Source organism: Tribolium castaneum, chromosome 10, assembly GCF_031307605.1.
Source record: "Tribolium castaneum strain GA2 chromosome 10, icTriCast1.1, whole genome shotgun sequence".
Taxonomy (NCBI): domain Eukaryota; kingdom Metazoa; phylum Arthropoda; class Insecta; order Coleoptera; family Tenebrionidae; genus Tribolium; species Tribolium castaneum.
The window spans coordinates 6494806-6508595 of NC_087403.1; the positions used below are offsets into that span (position 1 = coordinate 6494806).

Genomic DNA, 13790 nt, shown 5'->3' on the forward strand with positions numbered 1-13790 from the left:
GTTTAACGGACCACTTCTTCAACTCAATCCTCGACCAAATTAGCCGAAATATAAAACAAAAGTACGAGCCCATTTTGAACTACATAAAAAACTTGGATGATAAATTTGTGGATATTTATACCGATCTTTGCTCCGGCGGTAACACAATTTCCACCAGCGATTTAATTTTTGACGATGGCTGCAAAAAGCTCTTGTATTTTAAATCATATTTGCCGAAAGTTGCTTTCATTCCCGACAATGCGTATTTCACCATTGGACAATTGATAATAACCGAGTACAGAGAGATCATCAAACGAACTTTGCTAAATATCGTCGAAAACATATTCAACAGTTTAAGTGCACAACACGAATGGGAAAATAACGACATTTGTGAAGCTTTTGACATCATTTATATGAGAGCTACTCAAAAACCAACAACAACGGAAGAACTTATCGAAATTGGAAAATACATGGCGTGGGTCAGGACGGAATATTTGGACGAACTAAAAGAACGAGTAATGCAAGCCTTGACTTATCTCACAAAACTGATTCAGTTAGGACCTTTGAACGATAACCACATAATTCTAAACGCCAAAGCGATTAATTGGTTAGATGCCATTTTACCAATTTTGGAGGAAAATAGCACCACTTTCGAACAACTCAAATTCGAAGCCGAGGAAAAGTTGCAGAAAGTCATTGAGGACATTAATGTTGATATTAAAGACGTTTACCCCTTGCTTGATATTTTGGACTCGATGGACAATATTCAAAGTGTACGTGGTTACCTAAACACAATAACCCTGCACATGGTTAAAATAAAGAAAATTGAAGCTAAAATCGACTGGATAAATCGCGAGGAAGTCTCCCTAAGTTTCCCCAAGTCGGCGTACTCAGAATTTGACGACCTTAAAAATTACGTTTATCCCTTTTACCATTTGTTGAAACTGTGTTTAGACGTCCAGAGGAACATATCAGTGTGGCTGGACGGGCAATTTGATTTAATAAATTACAGCAAGGTTAAAGAAAAGGTTGAGAAATATTTGAAGGATTTGTTGAGAACGCAAAAAGTTTACCGAAGCAAACTGCGCCAGGCACAGGACGAGAATTTATCTTTGCGATTTAAAGGAACCGTTGATGATCCTGATATGCTAAATTGGCCGGCCCCTTTAAAATTATGTTCCAAAGCAATTAAGTTAATTCAAGATTTTGAGCCTTCACTGGCTGTAATAAAAATAATGTGTAATGAGGCGTTGATGAAACGGCATTGGAAAAAAATGTCGAAAGTTGCCGGGTTTGATGTCACACCAAACGCGGGCACAACGCTGCGAAAAATTATTGAAATTGATTTGACTCCGAATATTGATAAATACGATCAGATCAGCTTCTCGGCGACGAAGGAGCGGGAGCTGCTGCTGAATTTGGAGGCGATGTTGCAGGAATGGACTGATGTTAATTTCACAACACAAGATCACAAGCAAATTCAAATAATTACGCAGATGGAAGACATCGAAGTCGTAGCTGACGATCACATAATTAAAGTAATAAACATGCTGAACTCGATTTACGTCAAGCCTTACGACAATCAAGTTAAAGACTTTTACAATAAACTGCTCCAAATCAGTAAAACAATTCAAGAATGCCGACAAGCGCAGCAACAATGGCTTCATTTCTTTCCACTATTTTTATGCCACGAAATCACAATTCAAATGAGCGCTGAAACGGAAGTATTCAAACAAATTACAAACACTTACACAAATTACATTCAAATGATTCAAACACAACCTAATGTATACACAACTGTCAACAGCACAAATATGCTACAAGACCTCGTCCATTGTAACGAACAGTTCGAATTTATTAATCAAGGTGTCAGCCTGTATTTCGGAAAAATCCGCCGCTATTTCCCACGATTTTATTTCGTCTCCAACGACGAAATGTTTCGCATTTTGTCTTTAACTAAAGACCCCACAAAGATTCACCGTTTCATCAAAAGTTTATTCTATGAAATAAGAGATTTGCGATTCAATGAGAACTTTGTCGTTTCTGGAATTGTAAGTGAAAATAACGAAACTCTACCCTTAATTGAAACCGTTGACACACAAAAATTTCAAGGATGTGTTGAAATGTGGTTGAAGGAATTACAAAATCAAATTATTGGAACGATTCGACAAATGATAGGAGATTCCTACAGCAAATACAATCAACAAAATTGGACATTACAGTGGCCGTGTCAGGTGCTACTTGCAGCTACAAAAATCGATTTTACCATCAACGGACATGAAGCTATCAACAAGCATACTTTAAACAATTACCAAACAGAAATTTCTAATAATATCAAAAGCACTGTCAATACACTCAAAACAACTCTCAATAATACCCTCAAGGCAAATATCCGATCACTTCTAATCGCATTAGCCAACAATAGGGACATAATAACTGACATAAATCACTCACAAATTACAAGCGATCACGACTTCAAATGGCTGTCGCACCTTAGATATTATCTATCGGAGGAAAACGTCCTCACAGTCAAAATTTTCGACACGGAAATCAAATACGGTTACGAATATTTGGGAACGTGCGATCAGATTGTTGTGACACCAGAGACGGAAAGATGTTACCACACTCTAATTCTAGCCTACAAACACCACCTCTGTGTCAATACACAAGGCCCTACAGGGTCAGGAAAAACAGAAAGCGCCAAAAGCTTGGCAAAAGCTCTAGCCGTGCAATGCACATTTTTCAACTGCTCTCAACCCATCAAACTCGAAGTAATAACTGAATTTTTGAAAGGAGTCGCATCGAATGGCTCGTGGCTCGTTCTCGAAGAGTTTGAAAAAATCCAACTTGACGTGTGCTCGATTTTGTCGCAAGAAATTTTCAAAATTTCGACGGCCTTAAAGGGAGCTTTAGACGTGGTTGTATTAAACTCAACTCACATTGACATCAACAAGTGTTTTATTTGTTGCACAATGACAAGGCCTAAAGACTTGCCAGAAAGTTTCAAAATATTGTTTCGCCCACTTGCTTTGACTCTTCCCGACATCCACATTATAGCCCAAGTGAGTTTGCTGTCAAGTGGTTACGAGAGTTCAGTCAAATTGGGACGCAAAATCGTCAACGTGCATTCGCTAATGCGTGATTTATTACCATTGTCAAAACTTGACTTTGGGCTAAGAGCAATTAATGAGATTTTAAACACGTGTGCCAGATTTTTTTGCACTGAAAAAAACGAAGAGGAAATTGTCGATTTAAGTATTCGGCACGTCACTATCCCCAAACTATCAACTACAGAAATGGGTGTTTTTGACAACATTTTGCGGCACATTTTTCCCTCAGTGAAACACACAAGTGAAGTTTTAAGCGTGGATGCTGTAACAAAAGTGTGTCAAAATCTCAGTTTAAGTGCTACTAAACCGTTTGTCTGTAAAGTGTTGGAACTGAAAGAAATAAAAAGACGCAATACTGGCGTTATCATTGTGGGTTTAACTATGACAGGGAAAACTACCCTTGTTCGAGTCTTGCAAGCAACTTTTGGCGATAAAAAAATCGAAGTGAAAATTCTCAACGCTAAAACGCTGTCTCTCAAGCAACTTTATGGTGGTTTTGATGGTGGTCTTCAATGGAGCGATGGAATAATTACAAAATATCTCAGAGAGGATGCTGAGGACGAAGACTGGATTGTTGTGGACGGCTCCGCTGACCCGTCTCTAGCCGACAATTTAAATACAGTACTGGACGAAAATCGAAAACTTTGTCTGTCTTCAGGTGAAGTGTTACATTTGACTCGAAATAAGTGGATTTTTTTTGAACTTGAAAATCTCGGAAAAGCCTCGCCGGCAATGGTAATTGATTAATTTAATGTTATCGTCTTTTTGATCTAAAAATTTGTAGATTTCACGCTGTGGTATTATTTACATGAACTCGAATGTAATTGGATGGCAACCTTTGGTAACATCGTGGTTGCAGCACAACGATTTTGAGTTTCAAAAAGGCTACGAAGAAAATTTCACGGTTCTCTTTGACTGGGTTATTGCTCCGTGCTTAGAATTTGTCCGAAGCTGTTGCCACCAGCTCTGCAAACTCAATGAAATTGGTTTGGTCAAAACAACAATTCAAGTTCTCGAAATGCTGTTGGTTGAAGCTTACGAAGCGGTTCTCCGAAAAGACGAAGATGTGAAAAATCTGGTTTCTTGGATCCAAGCAAGTTTCATCCAAGCGGTGATTTGGGGAGTTGGTTCAAACCTTGATTTAAATTCACGCCAAAAGTTTGATGAATTCTTTAAACAACTCTGGAGAGGTCAAAACAAATCGTATCCTTATCCCAGTAGTTTAGAAAAGGTCGAGGTTAATGTCCCAGCCGACGAACTGATTTTTGACCATAGCTATCTCTACAAATCTAAGGGTAATTGGAAGTTTTGGCCCGATGTGTTAAAAAACGAAAAAATTGAAGAGTCGGACTATCTCCTTGACTTATTTGTGCCCACTAACGACACGATTAAATATACGACGATAATTAATTTGCACATTACACACAATTATCCCCTTTTATTAAACGGACCTTCCGGTACCGGAAAAAGTTCTTGCATATCAGACGTGATAATGAACAAAATTGATAAAAACTTATACGAGCCCAGTTTCCTCACTTTCACGGCTACGACAACCCCGAATGCGACCCAACAATTAATTTTGTCAAAACTTTTCAAGAAAAAGTCAGGCCGTTATGGTCCTTCTGAGGGCAAGAAGTGTATTTTATGCATCGAGGATTTGAGTGAGCCTATTAGGGACGATTTCGGGTGCCAACCTACGTTGGAATTAATCCGTGAACTATTTGATCACAAAAAGTGGTTCCACCTGGATAATTTCAAACCTTTGTGTATTGACAACGTAAACGTCGTTGCCTCAATGACCAACAACCAAGACATGTGCCAAAGGTTTTTGCGGCATTTTAACGTTTTCTCAATCAATTCGTTGCAAGAAGACAGCGTTTTGCGCATCTTTTCGAACGTTCTCCTAACCAAATGGAAGAAAATTGGCTTTCCTAGTGACATAATCGGAACTGTTAGCCAAATTGTAGCTTCAACTTTTCATTTTTATAAATCGGTTTTGTCATTACGGCCCACTCTTGACTGGAATTTTTATTATTTTAACATGAGGAACTTTTCACGGGTCATACAAGTTTGCTCCATGATACGTAAAGAAAGTGCCGATACAAATAAAAAACTATTTCTTAAATTATGGGCACATGAAATCGTGCGGATTTTGGGTGATCGGTTATTAGATAAGGACCAGGAGTGGCTTTTTGGTAATATAAAATTTTGCGTTGAGGAACATTTTAAAGAAGACTTTGGACATTTGTTTGAGAATTTGCCAAAAAATGAACACATGGAACCGGATTTGTCAAAAATTTTGTTTGGCACGTATGGTGACAAGGGTTCCACGTGTTTTGATGAAACTGATATTTGTAAATTGAAGGAAATTGCGACTAACTGTCTTAGAGAATATAACAGAGATAATTTAAATAAAATTGATTTGGTTCTCTTCGATCACGCGTTAGAACATTTGTCTAAAATATGTCGAATTCTTTCAATACCTTATTGTAATTTGATACAAGTCGGCATGTGTGGCACCGGTCGCCAAACTTTGGTTAAACTAGCTTGCTTAATAATGAACCAAAATTTTTTCAAAATTGAAATTACCGAAAAATATAAATTGGATGATTGGCACCGGACTGTTAAAGCTTTCCTTAAAGAAGCGGGAGGTTATGGACGACCTTGCACTTTTTTCTTGAAGGAGGGGCAAATTGTTATTGATACGATTCTTGACGACCTTAATTATTTGCTCAAAAGTGGCGAAATTCCATTTATTTACTCTTTGGAAGAAAAACAGGAACTTTTGGATGTAGTGCGAGCCAGCATGCAAGAAGAACAACCAAACATAGACGAAAGTTCCGAATCAATTTTTCTCTACCACCAAAAACGTTGCAAGGAAAATCTACATATTATATTTTCATTTAATTCCGCCAATTCCAAATTTCGAGATTATATCAAACAGTATTCTTCCCTCCGTAAGTTTTGTGAAATCAATTATTTGAAAAAGTGGCCGAAAGAAGCACTTGAATCGATTGCCAAAGTCTGGATACAAGACTTAAATATCAACGATGAAACAAAAAGCAAAGTTGTAAACGCGTTCAGTTACTTCCACCAAGAGGGTGAACAAATTTCCAACGGGGTGCATGTAACACCAGGATCGTACTTAGAATTTATCCGACTTTATGTGGATTTGGTGAATTTTAAGCAGAAGAAAATACAGGATGTTAAACAGAGGTATTTGGCAGCTTTGGAAAAATTGTCATTTGCTGCGCTCCAAATTTCCGAAATGCAAAAATCTCTCGCCGACTACCAGCCCCAGCTTGAAGCCATGACGGTCAAGGCGATTGAAATGGCCAAACAAATCGAAACCGAAACCAACGAAGTCGAAAAAGCGTCAAACCTTGTCAAAAAAGACGAAGCCACGGCCAACGAACAAGCCGCCGCTGCCCAAATTCTAAAACTGGATTGTGAAGCTGACTTGGCACAAGCAATCCCAATCCTAGAAGACGCAATCTCAGCTTTAAACACTCTCAAACCGACTGATATAACCCTAGTAAAGTCAATGAAAAATCCACCTGATGCCATCAAACTAGTAATGGCAGCTGTCTGCGTTATCAAGGACGTCAAACCAGACAGAATCCCCGATCCCTCAACCGGGCGCAAAATTATAGATTACTGGGGCCCCAGCAAGAGAATTTTAGGCGATATGAACTTCCTACAAACCCTCAAAGACTTTGACAAGGACAACATCAAACCAGAAATTATGGTCAAAATTCGCAAGGATTATCTCCCCCACAAGGATTTCAAACCCCACACTGTGGCTAAAGCATCAAGTGCCGCCGAAGGTCTGTGCAAGTGGATCATCGCAATGGACATGTACGACAAAGTGGCAAAAGAAGTGGCACCCAAGAAAGAAAAACTGGAAAAAGCTGAGCGGGAATACGGCGTAACTATGGCCATCCTGAACGAAAAAAAGGAGCAAGTGACACGGATTGAGCAAAAATTGGCCGATTTGAACGCCCTCCTCAAAGAAGCGACACGCAAGCAGCAGAAACTGCAACGAGACGTTGATATTTGCAAAAAGAAGCTGAACCGGGCGCAGAAACTCATTGGAGGTTTGAGTGAAGAGAAAATAAGGTGGACTAATGCCGTTGAACATTTGGAAAAGCAGGATTTTTGCCTTCCCGGAGATATGTTACTCTCGAGTGCACTTATTGCGTATCTGGGGCCTTTCAAATGTGACCAAAGACAAGCCACTTTGTCACTTTGGGTTAACTATGTCCGAGAAAATGAGATTTTGTTTAAGGAAGACTATCGGTTTATTGAAGCGTTTGAGAAGGATTTGGATTACGATAGGTGGCACTTGAACGGTTTACCGACCGATAACTTTTTTTTGGAAAATGGGATTATTGGAAAATTTGCCAAGAGATGGGTTTTATACATTGATCCCCAAAACCAGGCAAACACTTGGATCAAAATCAATGAAAAACAAAACGGTGTAAGAGTCACCAAATTTACATGTCCTGAATACATGACTACTTTGAAAGAATGTGTCACGACTGGAACTCCCCTCTTGATTGAAAATGTAGACGAGGTTATTAAACCGTTTTTGGTTAATTTGATGACAAAAACCACTTTTTTCAAAAATGAAAATGAGTTTATAGACATTGGAGGACACGTGGTTGAATATAACCAAAAGTTTGTGCTTTACATGACCACTGATTTGAAATTTCCGAAATACGGCCCTGAAATTTATGACAAACTCACAATAGTCGACTTCGGCATGACTAGATTCTCTTTGGATGAACATTTACTGACTTGTGTGGTCGAAGTCGAGAAACCAACTTTGAAAAGACTGAAGAAAACGCTAAATACTGAACGGAAACGTAACAAGGACGCTCTTTACAACATAGAAGAGAGAATCCTAAAAACGCTTTCTGAGTCAACCACTGACATTCTAGAAGACGAGGCGGCTTTGCAAATTCTGGACGAATCAAAAATTTTATCCAAAAGCATCCAACAGAAGCAAGAAGCTTTAATGGAGATTGAAATCACACTTAAGACGTTTAGGGCAGGTTATGAAACAGTGTCCAAACATGCCACAAATTTGTACTTCACATCGTTCCAACTCGCGAAAATCAACCACATGTACCAGTTTTCGTACAAATGGTTCATTGAAGTGTACTCCGAGTCCATACAAAAGGCCCAAAAGTTTAAAGATCTGGCACAAAGACGCGCTAGTTTAATAGAAACGCTGACATATGAACTGTATTGTAAAATTTCGAGAGGGATTTTTGAGAGGGACAAATTGCTTTTCTCTTTCCTGCTCTGCACGAATTTATTAGTAGCAGAGAAGAAAATTCGTTTGAAGGAAATCGAACTGTTGGTTAATCCTGACGTAACTGCCGAGGAATCAGTCGGACCTGGCTGGTTGCCTCAAAAAATTTGGCACAGTATTTGCAGTCTGAACGCAGTTGTGGCAAATTTTCCGCAATTTTTTGCCGTCAATCAGGGACATTTTAGGAAAATTTTTGAGAGCGCAGCTCCCGAGAACGAATTTTTCCCAAACAGTGCGAGTTTTACAAAGTTACTAATTCTCAGCCGCTTGAGACCTGACCGACTTAACCGTGGCATTACTCAGTTTGTGTCTAACGAATTGGGTGACAAATACGTGAAACCTCCATTTTTTGACATTGGGGTTTCCTTCATCGAGTCCCACATTTTGTCCCCTTTAGTTTTTATCACCCAAGAGGGGAGTGATCCAATCAGCTCTCTTCTAAATTTCGCTAAAACGAAGCATTTCGATAACAAATTAACCCTGAACTGTATTAAAAGTGGCCAGGAAGACGCTTTTGAGGCCGTTATTGACAAAGGCAAAGCTTTGGGGCTGTGGGTTTGCTTACAAAACTGCCATTTACTCACTTCTTATCTTCCACTGCTTGACTTAAAATTGGAAGAAATTGATTATAGCAACACGCATGAGAACTTCAGACTGTGGCTTACGACAAACGAAACGGACAAGTTTCCAATTTCGTTACTGGAACGTAGTGTGAGAGTTACAAAAGAGGCCCCAAACCCGATCAAGCGAAAAATCACAAATTTGTTTTTGAACGACCCAATTAACTGCCCCAGATTTTTTAACAAGTGTCCTGGGCGGCATGAGATTTTTGTGCGACTTTTGTATAGTCTAACTTTCTTACACTGCGTTCTTGAGGAAAGAAACAAATTTGGTCCTTACGGGTGGAACGTGCTGTACAAATTTACCGAAAGTGATTTTTTGATTTCCATAGAAGAGTTGCAATGGATTATCAATAATCGGCCCGAACCTTTAGAGGAAATTGTTTATTGTATGGAAAAATGTACGTACGGTGGTTACGTAAGCAATGAAGTGGATAAGAGACTCTTTGGGGTTGTTGTAAGAGACTTTCTCAGTACGTCTGATGCAATTATTAGTCTTCCGTATAAAACGGACTTTCAAGATTGTATCAATCACATTGAAAAGTTGCCCGACAATGAGCAAAGCGAAATTTTTGGGTTACACGAAAACTATGAGAGTGTGAGAGGGTTGGGACAATCTAAATTGATCTTGAAATCAATTCGAACCGTTTTCAACGACATGATTTACGAGAGAGAAACACCAAATATTTCCAGTCTTGTCAAAGAATTGCTTGAGCAGATTCCTCCAGATTGTGTCAGTGAGACAAAAACTAACGATTCAATTGTCAGTTTACTAGTAATGCAAGAAATCAAGTATTACAAAAATCTGCTCAACACAATACAAAAGTCGCTTCAAGACTTGCAAAAAGTGGTCGATCGTAGTTCGTTAATGACGGATAATTTGGAACAACTTTGTCATTCGCTCATGAAAAATGAAACACCAGTCGTTTGGCTACAAAAATCGCATTCGAGTTCCCGCAGCGTCTCAAGTTTTGTAAAAGACCTAATTAGAAGGATTGACTATTTTAAAAATTTTTCCTACGCGTTAGATGAAAGTGTCTGGTTGGGTGGTTTTTTCAACCCTAAAGCATTTTTAACAGCTATTAAAATTGCCTATAGTAAAGAACAATTAGTTCCAGTCGATGAAATTTTTTTCCAAATTAAAAGTGTGTGCGAAAAAACTGATAAAAGTGTTGTAGTGGATGGACTCCATTTAATTGGAGCTAGCTGGGATGAAAAAACTCAGTGTTTGAACGAGTTGTCGGGAAAAGTTATCCAACAAGCATTGCCACCCGTTTTGTTTGTTTTCACAATTAATTGTAACGAATTATATAAATGTCCACTTTATAAAAGTGCAAATGATTTTCATGGTTTGGAGAATTCATCAAATTTTATCAACCCTGTGTTAATGCACACAGACAGGAGAGCTGATCACTGGATTAGGAGAGGAACAGCTCTGTTGTGCCACCTTTAATTGTCAATAAAATTGTGGTTTATTTCGCCAATTGGGCCCGAGTTTTTTAAAAATTCCCCCGAGATAGTGTCGTCTCCGACGCTGCTGCGATTCATCCTCAACTTAGCTCACTGATTTATGGCTTGTACGAAGCCTGATATGTTAAGTAATGTCAAGTTATAAAAAGTTCTTTTGTCGTCGTTAAACTGCATACAGAATGGCTGATACGTATTTATTTTTGCCAGTTTTTTAATAATGAATTGCTGCTTAAGACAGATTTATTGCTCTTGACTCACCTTCGCTAAAACTAATTAGAGGAATAAATTGTCATAACGAGTGGGCGAATAAACAAATTTAAATATTTATTTATTCCAAAAGTGCCCAAATATCTGCAGACCACCAAAAAAACGGGAAAATGCCCATCTGTCGAATTTTTGGGGGATAAGATATTTGGGCACGCGCCATAGACCCCTTTTATTTATAGAAGAGTTTCGGACCCCAGGCCATTTTACGTGAAACTCATTGTTCAGGTAGCCTGAACATTACTCTCAAATATTAGTTATGAAAGCACGTTCTTGGGTTACACTTTACACAAAAACTGTTTCTTAATTACCGGTAATATATTATTATTATTTTGTATGAAACTGGAGCTTCTCTCATAAAAAAAATAAATCAATCAAATCGAGCACGGTTCTAAATCTTTAACTTTTTCTATAAACAGACTATAATTTTCTATTTGTGTCCACCATTCATGTTTAATGAAAACATCGATTTATCGATTTGGTGATATTTAATTAAAAACTGTATCGACTTGGTGACGGTCAACCCAAATTATGTCGTTTTAGGACCATCGCAGTGAAATTTAAAATGAAAATGTTCGTCAAACAAACTTTAGTCGCGGAATTAAAAACAGTTTTCGTCTGGCAGAACGCTTCTCTGAAGCAGTCATTTGGAATCCACCGATGCGAGAAATATGTTAATTGCGTGTATACAGCTGTTGATATTCTAGATACGCCATCATTTTACAACAGCTATCAATTACTCTCGCAATCAATAATCACCGAAGTCGCAACAAATTATTTTAATCTGCACACCCGCTTAAAAATTTAATTTGATGTAATCCTATTACCACCAAAATCAACATTCGTTCTGACTCCCCAAAATCTAAATGGAAAAAGATATTCTTTTTGATTTCATTTTATCTCCTACATCAATCCTAACTTAACACGCTTGCCACACACACAACGGGAAATTTATATGTGACCGGGATTAACTCAAAATTAAAAGCTGATAACACTTTAACAGAGTGCTAACAAGTTATAATTAATTTGTAGGCGCCGGCACGCAATGCAATGTTTTACTTCAAAGTTGTCTTTGTTAGAGCTGTATTTACTTTACCCAAGTGTCACTTTTCCAATTAATTTCTTATTGAAATTTTAAGTCTCAGCTAAGATGTTTCCGACTGGGAGAAAAACAGGATACAGCAGCAATATCCAGACAAGATATAAAACTAATAATTTAAAAATTTGCGAATATATGGGGAAAGAAACCGAGAATACCAACGCTCATAATACGTTCTGGGATTTGAGCAGTCCTAAACAATATCATATCATACGTCATTTCTATTCAACCTTTGCAAAGCTTAGCGAAAATAATTTGAAAATTGTTTGTTTAAACACCGAAACTGACTTAATTAAATATTTTGTCTTAGAATGGATCGGTTCGATTTTCGATTCGACGCTCCGCCGGCAACCTAACATACATTTCTGTTTGCAGTTTCAACAGAATTAAAGATTTATTAAAGGCTGCTGTCAGATATATTCGGCTCCACATTATTCGGAAACGCGACTATTCGTAATTGAATTGAGGTAACGGAAAAGCGGCGTTTTTAAACCTCTCTTCCAATGTTTATTAAAAGCCAAACATTTAAATGTGGCTGAAACGGCGCTGAACCATGCATTATATGAGCACTCCATACGCGCGGCAGCAATCTGAATGCAGATCCATCTCACAATACCACTAAATCTCTATAAAGTCGGCTAAATAGAAGAGATTTGACGAAGGAGACATCCCAACTTTAAATCGGTCGAATTTGGGAGTACACTCACAGGGCCAATAAAATTTTGATGCCGGCAAACCTAAAACCTGACTACGTTACTAAACATAAAAGTTGCATGTGCTGATCTAGAAAATCAAATACACAAATAAATCATTTCAGAATGCTGCAGTTGCCGGAAACCCAGCCATATAACACGAGTTTTGGCTTGACGGGGTGATGCGTCTTAAAGTTTAGATTTGCACGATTTCAATCAACCCTTTGGCTTACGCAACAAATGGGCAAAAACCTCCATTAATTGAATATAGATGAGTCGATTTAATTGACATTATTCAGACAAAAACGTGAACGGAATACTAAACAGAACTTCATTAGAAATATTACCAAGATACACAAACTCGGAGCTTTAGATCTCGGCTTCTTACCCACGCGAATATAAAACTCATCAATTGGCTCCTCGGCATTCATAATTCCACGCAGCTTCTATTTTTTATTAAATTAAACGATAGTTGACACGGTGAAGTGAAATTTGTTTGGCCGAGTCCCTTGCAGTAATGAGGGTGGCGCCATAAAGTTTCTCTCATGACACGGGATGAATTAGTTATAAAGCTTAATAACGCATTTGGAAAAACAATTAGGTGTGATATTGTCCGCTTTGTCCCTGGTTATTTTTTTCTCTTCGGGAAAGTCAAATGCGCAGTGATTACGTTTAATAAATTCCGATTCATCCTTTGAATTGTAGTTTGGTTAAAGTTGAATATGGAATATCCGAGGTTCCGCCGGTTTGCTTAGCTAACCGCAGCAACCGCACCGTTCAGCATAAAGTGAATCACTAACAAAATCGGTTAAAACATAGGTGAGCACATGGATAATTGATCATGGAGTGGATTCAGCCGTTGTATCCAGCGCGGCGTAAAACTCGAGGGCGGTCTCTGTATTCATATTTCGGCGTGCGGGCCTTAGATAACACATGTCTCAAGCGCGTCATCTTCGGCGGTGAATTGCGCGACTTTCTACTGCACCTTGGGGAAGACACGGGGATTTATGTGTAGCTGCGACCGCCCAGTCTATTACTTCAGAGGATGCCGCAACTTCGCCAACTTGGGCCGACTCTCGGCCCATTTCCGGGGCTTAGACTCGCGCGCAACTTTTCGCGAATCTTCATCCTCATCCGTGTTTCGCCGCAATTATCATACCATTGATACCCAACAACTTAACTCGCGACGACACCACTTACAACTTTCGCGACAAATTTTACAGACAACGCCGGGCG

General features: G+C 38.7%; 1 protein-coding gene across 1 annotated transcript; it reads left to right on the forward strand.

Annotated features, from left to right (window-relative positions):
* The first annotated feature begins 287 nt into the window (after positions 1–287).
* On the forward strand, positions 288–10584 carry LOC659419 (dynein axonemal heavy chain 7). Its single transcript, XM_015983802.2, has 2 exons — positions 288–3824; positions 3874–10584. The coding sequence occupies exons 1-2, from the start codon at positions 393–395 to the stop codon at positions 10480–10482; spliced, it is 10041 nt and encodes a 3346-aa protein (XP_015839288.2). The 5' UTR covers positions 288–392; the 3' UTR covers positions 10483–10584.
* The last annotated feature ends 3206 nt before the right edge of the window (positions 10585–13790 follow it).